We start from the raw sequence: 21,396 nt of genomic DNA, 5'->3' as shown, positions 1-21,396 counted from the left end.
CTATCTGTGTGCTGGTTCACTTCCTACCTGACCATGATGGCTAGGACAGGGCCAGGACTTTATCCAGATTTCCCACTTGGGTGGCAGGGGTCCAAGCACTTGGGGCATCTTCCACTGCAACCCAGGCACATTAGCAGAGCTGGATGGTAATCAGAGCAGCCAGGACACCAACTAGTGCTGATACAGGATTCCACAACCCTGGCATCTTGAGCAAGTTTCTTATGTTTTTTTTTTGATTTTTTTTTTTTTATTTTTATTGAAAAGATTTACAGAGACAGAAAGATCTTCCATATGCTGGCTCACTCAAGTGGCCACAACAGCCAGAGCTGAGCTGATCCAAAGCCAGGAGCCAGGAGCTTCTTCTAAGCCTCTCCATTGCTTTCTCAGCTCACAAGCAGGGAGCTGAAAGCGAAGTGAAGCAGCCGGGATAGGAACCAGCTCCCATCCTGGTGCATGCAAGACAAGGACTTTAGCTTCTAGGTTACCATGCCAGGCCTTCTTATATGTTTCTAATCAAAGTTAGGCAACTTTACAATCAGTTTAAAATGCAAGCTTATGTTTTAGATGGATCCTTGGCAGCACAGCATAGGGAGCAAGAACATGCACACACAAATATAATTGGAATGAGGGAAATAAGGTCAAAGAATTTACTATAAAATAACCCAATATTGTACCTAAATTCTTTGTTAATCCCCTCCCCCCTCCTGACGTGAGAAAATTTGTTGTTTTAGACAGCATTCTTTTCACTATTTTGTAAGTTGCTTAAAATAAAGTTTTGAGGCTAGGCATTTGGCACAGCAGTAAGGCCCTCCTGGGCCACCTATGGTTTGGGGTCCTAGCTTCCTGCTGATGCAGACTGGAGGCAGCAGGTGATGGCTTGGGTCCTTGCCACCCACACAGAACACCCCAGATGGAGTTCTCTGCTCCAACTTAATTTTTTTTTTAAAAGATTTATTTGAAAGTAAAGGTACACAAAGAGAGGGGAAGATACAGAGAGGGATATTCCATCCACTGTTTCACTCCCCAGTAGTTTCAGAAAGATTTCCCATCCGCTGGTTCACTCCTCAAACGGCCATAGGCTGGGGGGAAAGCCAGGCCCCAGAAGCTTTTTCTGGATCTGTCAGAAAATATAAACATGACTGTTTCATACAATACAAATTTCCTCAAGGAATATTCCTTAGGGTCAGTTTCTCAAGGCTGCACTCAAGTTATCCAAGACAGTTGCATGGTTTATGAGTATCTCAAGGTCACGTTTTATAAATTCAATCATTTGCACACTTAGTGGGAAACCAGCTCACATTTAATTGTGACTTGTTTTTAAACTGTACAAGTATTTTGACATCTGCCCCATTCCCCAACACATATTTCTCTTAAAATGACAGGAAAACACCAACCAATCACAGGTTTCATGGGTTTAAGAAGTTTATGCCTTCAGTTCCCACTTGCAGCACCCAATACTTCTCTGAAATAGCGGACAGAACGGCAGTGCTAACAGTAAATTTCCACCCTCCACAGATGAAAAGTTCAGGTTCTCTGAGCACTCTCTGTTGTAGTGGCACTTGTCCTGAGCTGGCACCTCCCCACGGCTGGGGAGCCTTAAATGTACCAGTGAAAAGAATTACATCCCCTTCAAGGGGAAGAAAGAAAACCACTCCTCAAAACCCAACAGAGCTGCCTGTAGGGTTTTCCCTCCTGCTGTCCCATCTCTTCAGGCTTGTTTTGTGTGCGTGTGTGTGTGTGTGTGTGTGTGTGCGTGCAGTGGAGCAAGAGGGATCAAAACCTAACCTGAGTTACAAGAACCAAGACAGTGATGGCTGTATGGGGAGTGTCCAGGAGCAGGTGAGACTCTCCTTTACCCCCCGCCTCTGATGAATGTGCTTCACAGAAAAACAGCAAAAATAACAAATCCACAAAACACAACAGCTACAATTACAAAACCCATTCATCCAAGGGTGGCAGAAGGCAGGAAGGAGAGGTGGGAGGGACCATGGCACAGGGAGAAAACAAAGGAGTCAGACCAGTCCTGGCACAGCGGCTGGCAAAATGCTAGAAAATAGCTGCAGAAAACCTGTGGTCCTTCCAGACGCACGGAGGCGTTAAAAGTCCACACCGGTGTCAAGAAGATGCTGCTTTACGTGCACCAAAGGCAAAAATTCCAATTCCTCAGAGAAGGGAATACGCAGAGGGCTCTTGGCAGAGCGGGTCCTGCCTTCCCCAGTTGGGCGCTGTAGGGCAAGGTGAGGCGTGGTGGTGGTGTCAGAGATTAGAGAGAGCTGCCACAGCCTCCTTCCAATCCCACCCAGCCTCTCTGATGGCAGGCGACTCAGTGGCCTGCAGCAGCCTTCAGTTTGGCAGGAGACGCATGTGGTGAAGGGAATTTCTCTGCAGAGGTGGAGCTGCTCAACGCAGACTGCAGGTAGACTGTCTTGTGGAAGAGTCTGTTGCTTAAGAAGACCACCAGGGAGAAGAGGCGCAACTGGAAAAGACTAAACGGCAAGAGACCCGACAGGTTAGCATCCCAGGAGATCAAAATGATTGCTTCAGTTATGTGGCAACTACACAGGGAAAGACAAGACAATGAGATGTGCTCAACATTAGACGTCCCTGCTGAACCAGAAACCAAAGAATGTACTGAGTCCTGCTGCTATCTTATGTGCACTGAAACCACTGGTTTCAAAGTTTCAAGAGACATGTTTTAGATTACATCTGCCTGGAGAGTACTTTTCTGCAGCTGATTTCAGGGCACAAACTTCAAGCCATGATCTGAAGATATCACATGCTATCTGTGGTTTGGTTTAAAACATTGTCAGAAAAGGCCAATCTCGGTAACGGCTATAAAGGGGAACATGCAAAAATCCCAAACAGACCTAACATTTGTAACACAAGTATCCTCCATTGGTTTAATCAAAGTTGTTTTTCTTTAAAGCAACAGAGGCAGTGCAGCGTTGTAATTTTTACTAAAAAAATACTTTAAAAATCATTTTTTAAAAGTTTTATTTATTTATTTGAAAGTCAAAGTTACAGAGAGATTCCCCATCTGCCATTTCATTCCCTAGACAGCCAACTGCCAGAGCTACCTAGGCCAGGCTGAAGTCAGAAGCTTCACCCAGGTCTCCCATGTGGGGGGCAGGGACCCCAGCACTTGGGCCATCTTCTGCTATCCCCAGGCCATTTGCAGGAAGATGGTCTGGAAGTGGAACAGCCAGGTGGCATCACAGGCGGTAACTTCACTATGATTAATAAGCTCAAGTGGCCGGACCATACTGCCCCCTACTTCTTTTAAAAGCTGGCCACTCAAGACCGCAGTTTTAATGTGGTAGTTTAAACCACTGCTTGCAATGTTAGTATCCCATGAGAGTACAAGCTTGAGTCCAGGCTGTACTTCCCATCCCACTCCCTATTACTTTGCCTGGAAAAGCACAAGATTGCCCAAATGCCGGGAATCCTGAGCAGCACAGGGGGTCTTGGCTTCAGCCTGGCTCAGCCCCAAACATTGTGGTCATTTGGTGAGTAAACCAGGAGCAGACAATGATCTCTAACTCTGCTAAAAAAGAAAAGATTTATTTGTTTTTGTTTCAGGCAAGCATGATGACCACTACAGTACGGAAACACACCACATTTATTTTTGTTTCAAAGGCAGATTTACAGAGGGAAGCAAAGACAGAGAGAAATATCTTCCGTCCACTGGTTCACTCCCCAAATGGCTGCCACAGCCAGAGTTGGGCTAATTCAAAGCCAGGAGTCTAAGCCTCTTCTGGATTTCCCATGTGGATGCAGTCACAAGGCCTTGGGACATCCTCCACTGTTTTTCCAGACACTAAGCAGGGAGCTTGATTCAAGATGGTACAGCCGGGACACAAGCCAGCACCAATATGGCGAGCCAGTGCATGCAGGTAGAGGGTTAGCCCGTTGCACCACAGTGCTGGCCCAACGCTGCTTTTCAAATAAAACAAAGTAAATGCTGGCCATTCTCACAAAAAAAAAATGAGCTTACCTGCATATGTCATCCTTAACTGCTAAATTCTTGTGGTTTTTGTTTATTTAATTTGAAAGGCAGGGAGATAAAGATCTCCTATTCACAGGTTCACAGGACGCTGGGTCAGACTAAGGTTGGGAGGTAGAAACACAGGTCTCCATGTGGATGACAAGGACCAGTTCCCTGAACCATCACCTGCTCAGGCTGCACATCAGGAGGAAGCTGGACACCTATGTAGCCCTACAATGCAAACCCAGAGACTGCAATAATGGATGTGGACAATCCTAAGCAGCACCTTACCTACTGCACCAAATGCCCAACACTGAATTGTTAACTTCTAAGAATGTTGATAATTGCTTCTAGGGGACAGTGTGGTGGCATATCAGGTTAATCCCCTACCTGCAGCATCAGACATTCCATCTGTATGCCAGTTCAAGTCCCAGCTGCTCTACTTCTGATCCAGCTCCCTGCTAATGGCCTGGGAAAGCAGCAGAGGATGGCCAAAGTCCTTGGGATCCTGCTGCCCAATGGGAGACCCAGAAGAAGCTCCTGGCTCCCAGCTTCAGACTGGCCCAGCTCTAGTCTTTGTAACCATTTGGGGAGTAGCAGATGGGAGATCTCTGCCTAACTTTTCAAATCAAATCAATAAATATTAAAAAAAAAAAAAAAAATCAGGCACTGCACCGTAGCCTAGCACCTAAAGTCCTCCCCTTACACACAGAAGAGCCATCTGGGCGCCAGCTCATCCAGCAGCCCCGCTTCCCATCCAGATCCCTGCTTATTGCCTGAGAAAGCAGTGGAGGACGGACCAAAGTCTGGGAGGACGGACCAAAGTCTGGGACCCTGCACACACGTAGCAGACCCGGAAGAGGCTTCTGGCTCCTGGTTTCAGACTGACTCAGCTCCAGCCATTGTGGCCACTTGGGGAGTGAACAAGCGGACAGAAGATCTTCTCTGAACAAGTCTGCACTACATAGTGGCAAGCATGGGAACCAGGGTAGGGGGCAGGCCTGGTGGGGGTTATGGGGAGTTACCCCTAACTAGGCTGCAGCTCCCACTGGTGTGCGTGAGAGCCGAGTATGAAGTGTACAGGATCAGTTGGACTGCAACAACCATTGGTTCGCGTGGAAGACAGGGCTGGAAACAGAACTGGCCCAGCAATTGCACTGACCAGCATGTGCATAAGCTGTTATGGGTGACAGACTGTTTCAGACCTGTACTGGCAAGTTCACACTAGAATCAGGTCTGGGATCACCTCAGACGAAGTTTTTCTGGGGATCCCTCCAACTGAACTGCTGATCCCAGAACCCCAACCACGAAGAGACTGTCAGCCAGTATCTTCTGAAGAGATTTCATCGTGCTTGGAATGGCGAGAGTGACAACAATTCAGAACTGTTGAACTATCAAAACTGCTTGAGCAGGACCCTCGGAGCATGCCCTACATCGGGGAACTGGGATGGGTGGGAGGCTGGGTGGGGTTTCTCCCTTTGTTTCTTCCCTTACCCCAGATACAGAAAAAAAAAATATTAGTGTGGGAAAAAAAAAGAAAAGAAGATCTTCTCTGTCTCTCCTCTCTGTGTATCTGCCTTTCTAATTAAAAATAAATAAATCCTTAAAAGAAATCACTCTTAGAAATACAAAATATTGGGGCCTGGCAGCGTGGCCTAGTGGCTAAGGTCCTCGCCTTGAACGTGCCAGGATCCCATATGGTAGCCGGTTCTAATCCCGGTAGCTTCACTTCCTCTCTCTCTCCTCCTCTCTGTATATCTGACTTTGTAATAAAAGTAAAATAAATCTTAAAAAAAAAAAAAAAAAGCTGCTTAAGAATATATATACACACAAATATATAGCAATCGAGTATAATCAATTCAGTTTAAAAAAAAGAAATACAAAATATTTGCATACATATATTTATGGAGAAAATCTTGGACTATATTACAGGGGTATTTTTCTCTATATATACATTAAGGCTTTCGTGCAATATAAGAGCTTACTAAATTACCACTGATGTAATTACAGTGTTACAGTCCCATTCATTTACTTGAGGAAAACTTCACTCACTAGCACTAGTTTATACTTACTATGCTTTTCCAGGGGTCTTTGCTTCATTAGCGCTGATGATGAACAAAGGGAACAGGATGGAAAAGAGGCATCCACTATTTCAAGGGAAAAAAATAAAAGTTGGTGGTGAGAACAAACAAAAATAAGTAGTCACATGACCTTAGAGAAGACATTAAAATTGCTAATTTCTTTGCCTCTAGTACAAACATCTTAATGGAATCTTAAAATATCAATGCACTTTTAACGAGAAAACCTTCTAGGCACTGAAATGTTGAATACTGGCTCCAGGAAGCCATACAAACGAATATACAATGACGCATCATGCAGATTCAATTTTAATGCTGTGACTGTCAAGGAGAAAAATCCCACGTCCTCTAAGCACAGAACTGAGGAAGCAGAGGTGCTCACTAGAGGAATAAATTTTATTTCAAATCCCTCTACCCGAATTACCTGATGATGTATGAGGACTGCATTGCTGTGAGAAAAGCCAAGGGTAAGCCAAACCCAAAGTAGTAAGGCCAGTTCCTTTCTATGTTTGACAACCGCTGGTGCATTTCAATTCCTAAAATAAGTGAGCCAAACACAATTACACTGAGATTTCCTTTTACTCTAGTTAACTGAAGAACTACGGTCAACAAACTGAGGCTTGATTTTGGGTGCAAACCTACCATTTACAGCACATAAATTAGCACTGCGCAAATCTGCTATAAAGCTTGTATTCTAAGTATTTACAATTCAATAATCACAATTTCAAGAATGACAGGCTAAGTCAATTAGGACTTCAGCAGCAGTATCCTTTGTCAGGACGAGTCTGGAACAAAGCATGACATCAACAGGAGGGATGTATCTTGCAGAAACTAGCTACCCTCACTCAACCACACTCACCCAGACATAATGCCAGTCTTCTTCTGGTGCTGTGGGAGCTACGTATTAAGCACCAAAAGGATGGTGTGTGATACTGATACCTCTCCTAGATTCAAAGTTAAAGGTTAAGCCCACGAAGACAAGGGAGGCTTCTTTCCAAGATGATCTGCCAAGGGCACTAGGTGCTGACTCATTTAAGTCCACTTGGCACTAGCATTCCCAATCCTAGCCACTACATTCTGGGGTTCCTGAGCTGGACTTACCTTTATTGAACCAACGATATTCAAAGCAGTATAGGGAGTAGAGAAGGGACATGTGCAGGAGACTAACCAGCTGGCCAACAAGATGAATGGGAAAAAGACTCACAAACATCCCCTGAAGAACAAAAACAACAAATTGTCATCTTGAAGCGTTGGAGACTTAACTCCATTCCCTGCCACACTCCCATCATCACATAATACCCACGACAGCCAGCAAGAGCAGATAAATTCATATTTCTTTTAATTTTGTGATTTTCAACTTCCCTGTTCCTCTCAAAAAATGCATTTAAAAATCATTACTTCTCAGAAGGTATGTACCAACATACATGTCAAGCCCTGTGTTTGTGATACTCTCTCTAGAGAAACATGTTTAACCTGTCCATGTGCCCAGGGACCAGTCTCACCTGGATGAGGAAAAGGGCCTGCAGCAAAAGGTTGAAGAGCATGTCGGCAATGATTTTGCTCACACTAGGGAAGGGGTGAGGCTTCCTCCCTGATACCTCAAATGCCAAATCAGCTATATCCTAGAACAGAGAAAACAGTACACCAACACATGAATTCAATAGCCCTGACATCCATCCCAAAGTTCAAAGTCACTACTCTGCCACCAGAACTGCCAGGTCAGAAAAGACCTCAGTTGAGAGGGGACGCTCCAGTGACTTGAGACCATAATTCCATTTTACAAGAGTACAAAGGTCACCCACAGTCTGATTAACCAAGAAAGGTTAGGGCTGAGAAACAGGTACCTCAACAATAGGCTGGGACTTGTCACCTGTCACCCTATCAGACTGAAGGATGCACTCTCCATTCTGTCCAAGACCTACCTGAAACCAAATGGCATTCACAACTTTGCTGAGTACGAACAGGGGGAGCACCCAAAGAGCACTGAAAATTGACGTGAGGAAGAATTCCAACCATGACCAAACATCTCCATGCAATGATGGATCACCTAAGAAAGGAAAAAATTGCTAAGAGAAATTAAAACCAGAAAGCCTGATAAGGAACCCCTATTCTGCGATTATTCTTTCTTTCTTCTTCCTTTTTATTTCTTTTTATTACAAAGTCAGATATACAGAGAAGAGGAGAGAAAGAAAGATCTTCCATCCAATGATTCACTCCCCAAGCGGCCGCAACGGCTAGAGCTGAGCCGATCCAGCCAGGAGTCTCTTCCAGGTCTCCCACACGGGCGCACGGTCCCAATGCATTGGGCCGTCCTCGACTGCTTTCCCAGGCCACAGGCAAGGAGCTGGATGAGAAGCGAGGCTGCCGGGATTAGAATCAGCACCCATATGGGATCCCAGCATGTTCAAGGTAAGGACCTTAACCACTACGCTATCATGCCAGGCCCAATTATTCTTTCTTACTCCTCTTTTTGTTTCTTGTTAACACATCACTATAACTAACTCAGATGATCTTATCCTTGGTGGATACCTCACATTCTGGCCAGAATTCTAACTCAGGGTAAACATGACCATGCACTGCTTTATCTTGAAATAGGCCCATATATACCTTGGTGATCCAGAGGTTGTAGTGACTAACAGCACACAGTAAGCAGGAACCCACCAGGCTTACTAACAGTTCAACTTTGGTATTTGAGAGTTCTGCATTAGAAACAAATACAGCTCAGGGATGACATTATGGCATACTCAGCAGAAGATGTCCCATGTGGTTGGGCCCCTGCAACACACATGGGAGACCTGGATGAAGCCCCTGATTGACTGGCCCAGATCCAGGTGTTGTGGCTATTTGGGCTCTGGAAGATTTCTCTATCTCTCCCTCTCTCCTCTGTAACTCTGCCTTCCAAATAAAACCAAAATAAACCTTAAACAAAACAAAAATCTAAAGCTCCTGGTACACAGGAAGTATGTAAAAAAATAAATAAATAAATAAACTAAACGAGAACGGAAACACTACCTCCCACCTCCATCCCAGCATGCAGCAAGGAGGCAAGACACACACTTACCAATGATGCGAGCTGTTACTGACTGAAGCACTGGGATAAACACTCGATAAAACAAGAGGAGACTCAACTAAAAGAAAAAAAGTAATACAGTAAACTTCAAAAGCCCCTCTTAAAACGAGAGTTTAAGCTTCGCAATCAGGATTTCCCTGATGGAGGGACCTGTTACTAATCAAAAGCCTGACAAAATACTAAAATTGGACCTATTTCCAGTTCCCAATGTTTCATCCAAGAGGGACAATCTGATTCTGCCTATGAAACAATGAAAGAAGACATATTTATAATATTCAGGCTATAAAGCAGGTACCTACTAAGCTTAGCATATAGTAACAGTTCTTTTTTCAAATTTTAAAATTATTTTTGAAAGGCCAAGTTATACAAACAAGAGCGACGAGGACAGAGAGTGATCTCCCTTCCGCCAGTTTACTCCCCAAATGGCCACAACAGCCAGACTGGGCTGGACAGAAGTCAGGAGCCTCCTCTGGGTCACCCGCATGGGTACAAGAGCCCAACCACTTGAACCATCTTCTGCTGCTTTCCCAGGTGCAAAACCAGGGAGCTGGATCAAAAGTGGAGCAGCCTGGACTCGAATCTGTGCCCAAGTGGGATGCCAATGCCTCAGACGGCAGCTTTACATGCTGTGCCACAGTGCTGACCTCCAACATTTATTAGTTAAATCTAAAATGAATACCTGAAACCCCAGGTGAAGTCTAGATGACGAAGAGCTGGGGTGGGTTGGGCAGGCTGCACTGCAGAACAGATTAAACTGTTGCCTGTGATGACAATAGTTCGAGCCCTCTCCGGCTCCACATCTGACCCAGCTCCCTATGAACACACCTTGGAAAGCAGTGCAACAGAGTGCAAGTTACTGGACCCTGCACCCAAGTGGGGAAACATGAGTGAATCAACAGTTGGAAGGTCTCACTGTCTCTTGCTCTCTATATCTGCCTTTAAAATAAATAATATTTTAAAAAAACAGATGAGGGGTCTGGGTATAATGAGTAAAGTGACTGCCTGTAATGCTGCCACCCTACATGAGCATGATTTGGGCTATTTTATCCACATGAAGACCTAGACAGAGTCCTGGGGCCTAGCTCGGTCCCAGCCATTGTGGTTACTTGGGCATGAGCTAGCAGAATGAAGATCTCATATCCTCACTCATCCCCTTTCTGTGTGACTCCCACAAATAAGTAAAATAAATCTTCAAACAGACGAGTTTAATTGCATGCGATACCAAGTCAAAAGGAACAGTTAACCACTTTGCCTTTGAAGTAACCAAATTTCACTCAGGCTTGTGTTCACCCCTAGTTAACAAGGAGGCAAGCTGTCTGCTTGGGTTAACAGCAGCCACCTCTAGTAAGCACAAGGAGCAGAAGAGCAGCGTAAACCTGCCCCTTGTTGTCCAGGCACATCCACCTTGTCCTCTGATCCCAGATGCTGCTCTCGGCCAAAGCATCTAGACAACGTCAAGACAAAGCGTCATCTGTAACATTACTAAAACTCCTGGCGATCTTCAGGGCTCTCTCTAACACCACGATTCTCTTACACATGGCAGTATCACTGCAGCTGTACAGAATCCCATGCTACTACACAAGCAAACAGCAAAAAGCTGATTCTTACTGTTTCAAACAAACAGTAGGGAACAATTAACACAGCAACAATCCAAAGATATTTATAAGGTACATGGAATCCGAGCAAGAAGAACCTACCCAAAACACTCCGCCATTCCAAGCACAGCACTGGAATATTCTGCTCACGATCCGTGGCTCACTAGAAAAGACAGCATACACTTTATCCGCTAAGGCATTCAGCTTACTTCCTCCAACAGCTGTCTACCTTACACACACTCACATTCCCCCAGTGTTCTAATGTCAATGAGAGAAGATGGAAACTATTTCTGGAGAACATGTTCTAAAGAACATCACACAATCTTCTGAAATCTGAGGTTGAAGAGGATTAAAAGGCAGCTTGGCTTAGGACTCTCCTACAAGTATCCATCAAACCAAATAATTTTTCTGTGGTTCTTTATTTGCCATTCTGATTTTTTTCTTTAGCACATTTTGAGCAAGGATTGCTGCTAGACACACATTTAAGTAAATGTGGTGGGGGAGTAGAACCATCTATAAAACTCATCTGGGAGAAAACATAAAACAAAATGAGGGTGGTGACTATACAGGAACTTTATTGCATACTACACAGCCAGTCACTTCCTCCAGGGTCCCCGGGATACCTTCCAGCACCACACTGCTCTCCTTACCTCTCCTGCTTCCGTTCTACACTCTGGGCTCTCCTCTGTGCCAGGACACTGCTTGCCCTTCTTCGACGTTGTTCTTCTCTCTTTTGCTGGATTCGAGCATCTAGCTTTGAGATGGTGCAGATACCCCAGATGGAATCTTTGATACCCTAGAGACAAGGATACTGATTTTAAAAAAGGACAACGATGGAGATGACTTTCAAAGCTACATAAAGCGAAAATAGCAGGGGCTAGCATTGTAGGGTAGCACATTAAGCCCCCACCTTTACCACAGCATCCCATCTGAGTCCCAGATGTTCCACTTCTGATGCAGCTCCCTGCTAATGCACCTGCAAGAGCAGAGGAAGAAGGCTGAGTGCCTGGGCCCCTGCACCAACATGGGAGACCTGGATGAAGTTCTAGGCTGCTTTGGGCTTGGGCTCGGTCCACTCTCAATGTTGCAGCCATTTAGGCAGTGAACCACCAGATGGAAGATCTCTAGTACTTCCTCTCAGCAACTCTGCCTTTTTGAACAAATACAAATAATAAACTTTCACCCGAAAAAAAAAAGAACTTATTTCAGGGCACTCTAAAAAAAAACAACATGAAATAATTATGAAAATCACTGTACTTATTGTTTCTAAAAGACTCAGATTTTTAAAATTGTGAAATTATTCCTAATTTACAGGAGAGTTGTAAAAATAATGGAGAACTTGCAAATATCTTGTCAGATTCATCAGTTAATACTTTACCATATTTACAGATATAGACACCTATATATTATTAATTTCCTGAATTATTGAAGAGTCAGTTGCTACATTATGTCCCTTCATTTTAAATTCCTCACTGGATGTCTTTTTTTTTTTAACACTTATCTATTTCAAAGGAACCATGACAGATATGCACATATATCTTCCATCCACGTGTTATTCCACAAATGACCACAACAGCCAGTGCTGAGCCAGGAGAAAGGAACTTCACCCACGTCCACAGGGACCTTCAGTACTTCAGCCATGCCTGCTTCCTTCCAGGAGCATTAGCAACAAGCCACATCAGAAGCAAGGCAGAATGGAACCTTGAATCGGCCCTCTGATATGGAATGCTGGGGTTGCAAGCATAGGCTTAACTTACTGTGCTACAATGCCAGCCCTTTCAGCACGTAGATTTTAATATTTATTTTTCTTTGAAAGGGAGAGGAGGAGGATAAAGCGGGTAGGCGGGGAGAGGAGAGAGAGAAAGGAAGAGACGCTTCTTCAGGTTCACTCCCCAAATGGCCCCAACGGCATCTTCTACTGCTTTCCCAGGCCCATTAGCACGGAGCTAGATCACAAGTGCAGCAGCCAGAGGCTGAGACTGCCACACCACAGCTCCAGCCCCAGTATAGTTTTCTTTCTTTTTTAAGATTTATTTTATTTATTTGAAATGTAAGAGTTACAGAAAGAAGGACAAACAGCAAAAGAGGTCTTCCATCCACTAGTTCACTCCCCAAAGTGATGAGTCACCTGGGGCTGGGCCAAGATGATGCCATGGGCTTCTCACATGGCTACAGGGGCCAAAGTGCCTGGTTCTACTGCTTTCCCACGCACATTAACAGAGAGCACATTAGAAACACAGCAGAGGGGCCCAGTGCAGTAGCCTACTGGCTAAAGTCATCATCTAGCATGTGCTGGGATCCCTCATGGGTGCCACTTCGTGTTCTAGCTGCATGCTTCCCATCCTCCTCCCTGCTTGTGGCCTGGGAAAGCAGGCAAGGATGACCCAAGCGACCGTGCACTCTCAAGGGAGATCGAGAAGAAGCTCCTGGCTCCTGGCTTCACATCAGCCCACCTCCAGTTGCTGTGGCACTTGGGGAGTGAAATTATCAGACAGAAGATCTTTCTCTCTGTCTCTCCTTCTCTCTGGAAATCTGACTTTCCAATAAAAAATAAATCCTCCAGGAAAGGAAGGAAGGGAGGGAGAGAGGGAGGGAGAAAGAGAGAGAGAAGAAAAGAGCAAGCAGACAAGACTTCAACCGTTGCTCCTATGGGTTGCCAGCACTGCAGGCAGCAATTTAACAAGCCACACCACAATACCAGACTGTCCGTGCGTTTCCTCAGAACAATTTTTTCTCACATAACCGTAAGATAATTCAGAAATTCGATACAGGAATACAGAAGTGCTGCAATCGACTCCATACTCCAGCTTCTCCATCTGTCCCAATAATGCCTTCTATAGCACTACCTCCATCCAGAACTCAGTCCAGAATCACACTGCAGTTACTTCTGCCATCTCTTCACAGTCTCCGAGAGTCAACGAAAGTGCTGAAGTTTTTATTTTTCTTTTGCAATCTGGGCTTGTTATTTTAGGGAATTCCCTCAACTTGAGTCTGCTTCCTCATGCTGAGGAATTCCAGAGGTGAAGGCATGCCCTCAAGGCTTGGTCTCAGCAGGCACCTGCTGCCTGGCTGCCTTTGGCTGGGGATGCCGATTTCACCTTCAAGGCACTAGCCAGCTTTTCACTGCATACATTTTTCCTCTTGCGACTCATCAGCAATCTACGGCGAGATGTTGCTGAGACTACACAAATGCCTTGCTTATGAAGATCCTTCCTCCCAGGCCTGACACCCAAAACCAATCTTGAAAAACATGGCTGCAAAAACAGCAGTTTTTTAATTCCACTACACACATCAAAACTATGAAACTAAGATAATGCTTTTTCCCATACCTTTTCAGTACTATTGAAATGCCTGCAATATTTCCTATATCCTGTACTAAAGAAAGAGATACAATGATAAAACACTGCTCTCTGAAAGAACTAGGGCTGGACCAAGGCTGGAGGAAGATAAATAATTACTGTCAACTATAAAACTGCAGGGTAAGAGCATGTCACACAAGACAAAATAATGGGAGGTGTAGCTGGAGGAAAGAATATACTGCATATTAAATGTAAATAGTATAAGATTCATGTCCAAAGAAGCCCTAGCACTGGGATGTTCAACCACATGAAAAGGCAGATAAAGAGATTCCAGAAGCAGTGGCCAATCCGGATTGAAGGATGGCATTATCACCTACAACTGTCAGCTAAAACAAATTTTAGAAATACCCAAGATACAGAGAAATGGCATGTTCAGGCACTGTCTGATGATACGTACGCAGGAATAGTGTGCACCAAACCCTTTATATCTGAGTAACTTTTAACTCTTATTCTGCTTTTAACTCCAAAATACCAAGTTCTTTTTTGTTTTAACCAGAAAATTCACAGCATACTGTAGAATTGATCTAGGTTTGAAATTTAACAGTACACAAATGGCAAAACAGTGAAAGTATTACAAGAGGATCGTTAGCTCCTCTAAAACACTCCCTCCCCTCTTCTACGGGGACATGGCTAGGGGAGTCACAACTGAGACACCAGACCTCACATTCACTAAAAGTAACGGGGATTTGTGCCACTGGTAATCTGAGTGACCAGGTTCTAAAAAGTCAAAAGATGGCCTAAGTGCTTGGGCTGCCACTCACGTGGGAGACCGGGCGGAGCTCACGGCTCCTGGCTTCCTCCTGGTCCAGCCTGGCTGTCACAGGCATTTGGAAAGTGAACCAGCAGATGGAATATCAATCTCTATGCCACTCTGCCTTTCAAATACATAAAAAATACACACATTTGTAAAAACACCTAAGGCATTTTCTAGTCCTTTTCTTTAGTGAAAAAGGTCAAGAGGTACTCACCCTGGCTAGGTCCTGCAGGAAGGTTTTCACACTGTCGGCCATCTCTTCACCACCCTAACTATCAACTACACAGAGGAGAGAGGAATGCCCCCAAATCTTTCATCATGAAGGACCTGGAAAATATGGAAGACACATTTATCTTAAGGAAGAAAACATTTATGTTAAACAAAAGCTACTTCACACCCATTGCTACACCATGACCCCACATATGTACGTCCCTAAAAGGACAGCATTACACGCCAGCTTGTTAATAGTGAGGGATTGGTATCCCAGGATCCATGGAAACCTAAAATCTACATATTTTTTTTTTAAATCACTAACCTCTCTTCCACTTCCACAGTGGGAAAATGTGCTCTTAGACCAATGCCTTCCATGTGGAGCCCCAGCAAACCTGTCTCTGCTACACTTTCCAAGCTTTTTTGTAGACGAGACACTGAATGGCACCAAAGTGTCTTCAGGAGCAATTTTCAGGGTTGCTGCCTATCATCCAGTGCTTGAATGAAACAACAGCTAAATGGAAGTTCTCACAAACTGTCTAAACATGCACCTGAGTCAACAACAGAGGCCTCCAGCACATAGCAATGCTTCAGGTATACAAAATCACTGAGCAAGATCCAAAGAGCACTTCCTGCTTTGTAATTTTAAATACATACATATGTATAATAAAACAAGCGCACAAGTACCAGTAGATTTTTGAACTAGGCCAAGAGGCGGCCCTTGGCAGAGCGGTGGAAGGATGCTTGGGCACACCCATAGCCCACAGCCTGCTTTGAGGCCTGGTTCTTCTGCCAGTGCACACCACGGGGAAGCAAGTGATGGCTCAAATGATGAAGTTCCCGCCACCAAGCTGGGACACCTGGAGGCGATTAGAGCTCCCAGCTCCCAGCTTCAACCCCCACAGTTACCGCAGTTTGGGGAGTAAACCAGCAAGCAGTTGGGCGTGTACTCACAGGCTCTCTATCAGGATGCTTTGGGATCTCAAATATAAACAGGGACAAGCTTTTTAAAATTCTTACTAGAAAGTCAGATATACAGAGAGGAGGAGAGACAGAAAGGAAGATTTTCTGTCCCTTGATTCACCCCCCAAACAGCTGCAGTGGTTGAAGCTGCACCAATCCAAAGCCAGGAGTCCAGAGCCTCCTCCAGGTTTCCCACACAGGTGCAGGGTCCCAAGCTTTGGGTCATCCTCAACTGCTTTCCCAGGCCACAAGCAGGGAGGCGATGGGAAGCAGGCTGCTGGGATTACAGTCGGTGCCCATATGGGACCCCTGTACGAGCAAGGCAAGGACTTTAGCTCTAAGCTATCACACCGGGCCCAAGACAAGTTTTGAGAAATGTGGTTAAGAGGTTGCTCATGATGCCTGTGTTCAGGCCTCCACTCCACTCCTATCCTGCCTCCTAACAAGCTGAACTCCAGAGGGCAGTGGGAGACAGCCCCGGCACATGCAGCCTTGCCTTCCATGTGGAGCTGAGGACCAGGTACAAGACAGCAGCCTACCCAGGCCTAGCTGTTTACGATGGAAGATCTATCTACCTTTCAAATAAATAAATAAAAGTTATGTAAAGCAAAATTCAGGGACTGGGATTGTGGCATAGCAGATAAAACCAACACCTACAATGTCAGGGTCCTCTGTGGATGCTGGTTCGAGTCTTGGCTGCTCCACTTCTGATCCAGCTCTTTGCTAAGGCACCTGGGAAAGCAGCAGAAGATGGAACAAGTACTTGGGTCCCTACAGTACCTGTGCAGGAGACTGGATTAAACTCCTGCTCCTGGATTCAGGTTGGTCCAGTCCTAGCCATTGTGGCCATTTGAAAAGTGAACCAGCAGATGGAAGATCTCTCTCGTTACCTCTCCTTCTCTATCCATAACTCTACCTTCCAAATAAAACTTTTTTTCAAATTATATTTTAAAATATGGGCCCGGCACAATGGGCTAGTGGCTAAAGTGCTTGCCTTGAACACGCCGGGATCCCATATGGACATCAGTTCTAATCCCGACAGCTCCACTTCCCATCCAGCTCCCTGCTTGTGGCCTGGGAAAGCAGTGGAAGATGGCCCAAAGCCTTGGCACCCTGCACCTGCACAAGAGACTCGGAAGAGTTCTGGCTCCTGGCTCTGGATCAGCACAGCATTGGTCGTTGCAGTCACTTGGGGAGTGAATCATCAGACGGAAGAGCTTTCTCTCTCTCTCTCCTCCTCCTCTCTCTGTATATCCGACTTTGCAACAAAAATAAATAAATCTTTAAAAATTATTTAAAAATAAATAAAATTGAAAGTGCCCAGAGAAAATAGTTGATTCTATAGTTCTCAACCTCCCACTAAACTAAGTGCACTATTCTCAATTTAAGAGAACTTTACACTCCGCAGCTTGTGTAAGTTTCAAAGCATAAACACACTTTCCCTGACCTTTAACCATCTCACCGAACTGCACCTCACTGACGCATCTGGACCTGGGCCACTCAGAACTGGAAGAGCAGGGACTAGAGTGGCAGGAAAGCAGCTTGCACAACACCCACAGCACCTTCTGCTCCTGGGGTTAAATCCTACCCCGAGGCTCTTCATGCAGGAACTCCAGTCTCCAGGATAAGATACCATCCACTCTGCCCTCCAAGCAAACTCCTCAGAGTTCTAGACACACCTCTGAGGACTGCCCTGACAGGACTCTAGGACCAGGACAGGGGGTGGGTGTTCCACAAAGCTGAAGGATGAAGCTCAAGACTGCACTTCCTATGTGGGCATTAGTTCACGTCCTGGCTGTTCCACTCCCAATCCAGCTCCCTGCTAATGTATTTGAGGAGGGAACCAACCGACAAAAAGCTCTCTCTGTCTTTCAAACAAATAAATCGTTTCAAACAAACAGTACTGAGGCTATAAAGTGGATCAGATGAAAACGAAGCAAACATAATCTCACTGAAGACCAAAGCAGCCCGGGGCTGTGGTAAGGCCACCTGTCAGGCAGGATTTCTCATGGGACGCCGACCAGCAGCCAGCCCTGGGGTCTGTCTACCTCAGTCTGGCTCAGCCTGGCTTGAACTTTGGCCAGTTAACACCTGGCTGCTGCCTGCACCAAGCAACAGGGAACCTACTAACCAACAGCAGCCTTTGAAGCACAAGCCATTTCACTTTTACCCTGAGATCCTAACATCCTTCTCCAGGGCTGTATGGTGACTATTTGAGAAACAGCCGGGGTATGAAGAAAAATTTGTCACCATTTTGGAGCACACGCAGTCCCAATGAGAGACTGTAGTGTAAGTTCTGGCAGCTTCCCATTCCAGTATTCCTGCTCTTGTTCACCCTGGAAGTCGCTGGCTCAAGTCCCTTGGGACCCCTGCCAGCCACGGGCAGAGATCCACACTGGTTCTTACTCACCTCCTGGTTGCTGTCTGTCTTTGCAGATGAAACCAGAGAATAAAGATCTGTCTCTGTCCCTCTGTCTTTTAGAAAAACACTTTCAAAACATTACAGAAAGCGCCCTGGAGTTGGAAAGCGGCGTTGGGCCTTCCTACTTTAGCTTTGCAATGAGGACTTGGGTTTCATTGGGCGCATTTCACAGGACAAATAACCTCGCCAACACCTTCAAAGACGGCGGGCCATGACATTCCTGACGGTCATCAGAACTCGCCAAGCATCTACTGACACAGTAATGCACCTTCATTTACAACCCGAGTCCCGCGAAGCAGGAACCCGGCATAACCCCTGCCCAGGCACAGAGAAGGTAAACACGCTCTCTTCTCCCGGGGCGCCACCGACTACCTGTCACCACTCGACCGCAGCTCCGCGGCAATCCGACGGCAAGGCGAGTCTCCCTGCCCAACCACAGGCGCACACCAGGTGCTGACCACGTTCACCACCAGCCACACCGCGCCGCGCCCGTGGCAGCGTCGCACCCAGCGCTGGGTCCTACGCCACGACCCTGCGCCCAGCTCAGCCCCTCGCCCGCAGCCTCCGCAACCCGCGTTCGTGCGCCGGGCCTGCCCTCACCGCCCCTGCCACGCAGCACGAGCTGCGCACGGCTCAACGCGCCGCGGGACCCGCACCTCCCCGTACCTCGGCCGCCGCGGCTCGGCCCGGTCCCTCGGCTCCTCAGCGCCCGGCGACGCTCCGCCGGGGCGCTCCCAGGGCCGGGGCCACAGCGCCCGCACTGGGCATGCCCGGCCGCACGGGGCGGCTGGGAAGGGGGCGGGCACGCCGCGGGGCGCCGGGGGCGAAGGGGGCGGCCCCTGCGCAGCGGCGGAGCCTGGGAAATGTAGTCGGTGCGGGTCCGCGCCTCGCGCGCCCATCCGCCCGTCGCGGGGCGCTGGGACCTCGCCTGGCGGCTGCACGCACCATCCCCACCGACTCCACTGGGATTCTGCTCTCACAGGCCCCTGCTCCCGTTCCTTCTACCCGTGTGCTTCCTAAGATCCTATGAACGAGAGAATGAAATACTCTCATACCAAGGTCACCTTGCTTTGTTTGGTCGGAGATTTTTCTGTCATCAAAAGATACAAAGCAGGGTGAATTAAATTCGATTTAACGCCGAATGATTGAAAAAAGGATAAGGTGCCATCCAGTTAAGTATTTGCCTTGATGGTTTTGGGAATGGAGATAAGGGCAATGTAGGCGCTAGTATTTGCATCTCTTCATCCCATCAACCCTAAATCTACACAGGCGATAAAGGATCCCCTGCGGAATCCTTGTCAGAGACCCTGCAGACCCAGCTAGCACCACTCTGCCCAACTCAAAGAGTTAATTTTATGGGCGGTTGGTTTGCAGTCTGGAAGCTCTGAGGGAGGGACTCTGGGCTCGGTGGTATCCAGCATTTGCTTCAAAGAGGCTCTGGAGGGGCTTAGGTTCAGGACTAAGAATTAAACTGTAGCATAAGAGAAAATCGTGCAGATGTCTGTGGGAGCTCTGAAAAGGTAAGCGCCAAAGAGCTAGCAAAACCCACTGCTGTCATAGATGAGATTAAGCATACAGGCAATTGTGGGACAGTAAACTATGTGAGGAGGCTAGAAGAATATAAAAACTACTTTAAAGAGGTATCTTTGTACAGGATCCTCCATTTCTCATTTTTCTTTCTTTTTTTTTATAAGAAAGAAAGATGGAAGATCTTCTGTCTGCTGGTTCACTCCCCAAATGGCAGCAACCAATGGTTGGGGCTGGACTGGGCTGGGGCTCCTAGCCTGTGACTCTAGCCTTACAATAACACTTCCAGATTCCTTAGCAAGGAGCTAGAGAGGAAGTGAACCAGCTGGGACTCAAACCAAAGTCTGTTGGGGATGCCCAAGCCACAGGCAGACATTTTATATGCTGTACAACAATGCTGACCACCAGTTTCCCTTCTTTTTCTTTTAAGTTTTATTTCTTGGCCCGGCACAATGGGCTAGTGACTAAAGTCCTGGTCTTGAATGCCCGGGGATCCCATATGGGCGCCGGTTCTAATCCCAGCAGCTCCACCTCCCATCCAGCTCCCAGATTGTGGCCTGGGAAAAGCAGCTGAGGACGGCCCAATGCATTGGGACCCTGCACCCACGTGGGAGACCTGGAAGATGTTCCTGGTTCCCGGCTTCAGATAGGCGTGCACCGGCCCTTGCAGCTCACTTTGGGAGTGAGTCATTGGATGGAAGATCTTCCTCTCTGTCTTTCCTCCTCTCCTTTCCAATAATAATAAATAAATCTTAAAAAAAATTATTTCTTATTGGAAAGATAGATTTAGAGAGAAGAAGAGACCCAAAGATCTTCCATCTGCTGGTTCACTCCCCACATGGTTGCTATGATAAAACCTTGCTCTCTTGGGTCCTTCGGTGTGGCCTAGCCTTGAATGCGCCAGGATACCATATGGGCACTGGTTCTAATCCTGGCAGCTCCACTTCCCATTCAGCTCCCTGCTTGTGATCTGGGAAAGCATCAAGGATGGCCCAAAGCTTGGGACCCTGCACCTGCGTAGGAGACCTGGAAGAGGTTCCTGGTCCTGGCTTCGGATCAGCGCAGTACCAGCCATTGCAGTCACTCCCCAAGTGTCCGCAACAGCTGGATCTGAGCCAACCTGAAGCCAGGTTTCCCACACAGGTGCAGGGTCCCAAGGCTTTGGGCCATCCTTAACTGCTTTCCCAGGCTACAAGCAGAGAGCTGGATGGGAAGCAGGGCCGCTGGGATTAGAACCGGACTCCAAATAGGATCCCAGCTACCATGCCGGGCTCTCACTCCTACTCTTGACTCACCACTGTTTACTCTTGCGGAGGAGCAAGTTGGGTCAGAAAGCCACGCGACAATGGTGGCTTTTAGAGATACCAGAATCACACCCCTGGGTTATTTACCGGATTAGTATTTCCCTGACCAGCTTCATCATCCAGTGCCTA

The 21,396-nt window shown here is 46.6% G+C and overlaps 1 protein-coding gene across 1 annotated transcript; it reads right to left on the bottom strand.

The window, feature by feature from the left end:
• Window positions 1-1,278: 1,278 nt before the first annotated feature.
• EI24 (EI24 autophagy associated transmembrane protein) lies at window positions 1,279-19,247 on the bottom strand. The gene is made up of 11 exons (XM_058664066.1): window positions 19,103-19,247; window positions 15,056-15,168; window positions 11,379-11,524; window positions 10,831-10,891; window positions 9,125-9,191; window positions 7,986-8,110; window positions 7,566-7,685; window positions 7,165-7,276; window positions 6,488-6,599; window positions 6,058-6,132; window positions 1,279-2,486 (listed from the first exon to the last, which is right to left on the bottom strand). The coding sequence occupies exons 2-11, from the start codon at window positions 15,095-15,097 to the stop codon at window positions 2,324-2,326; spliced, it is 1,023 nt and encodes a 340-aa protein (XP_058520049.1). The 5' UTR covers window positions 15,098-15,168; window positions 19,103-19,247; the 3' UTR covers window positions 1,279-2,323.
• Between the last annotated feature and the right edge of the window lie 2,149 nt (window positions 19,248-21,396).

The sequence above is a fragment of the Ochotona princeps genome, chromosome 4 (genome assembly GCF_030435755.1).
Source record: "Ochotona princeps isolate mOchPri1 chromosome 4, mOchPri1.hap1, whole genome shotgun sequence".
NCBI classification, from domain to species: Eukaryota; Metazoa; Chordata; class Mammalia; order Lagomorpha; family Ochotonidae; genus Ochotona; species Ochotona princeps.
The sequence above is the reverse complement of the archived record's forward strand: the minus strand, read 5'-3'. Positions and strand labels throughout refer to the sequence as shown.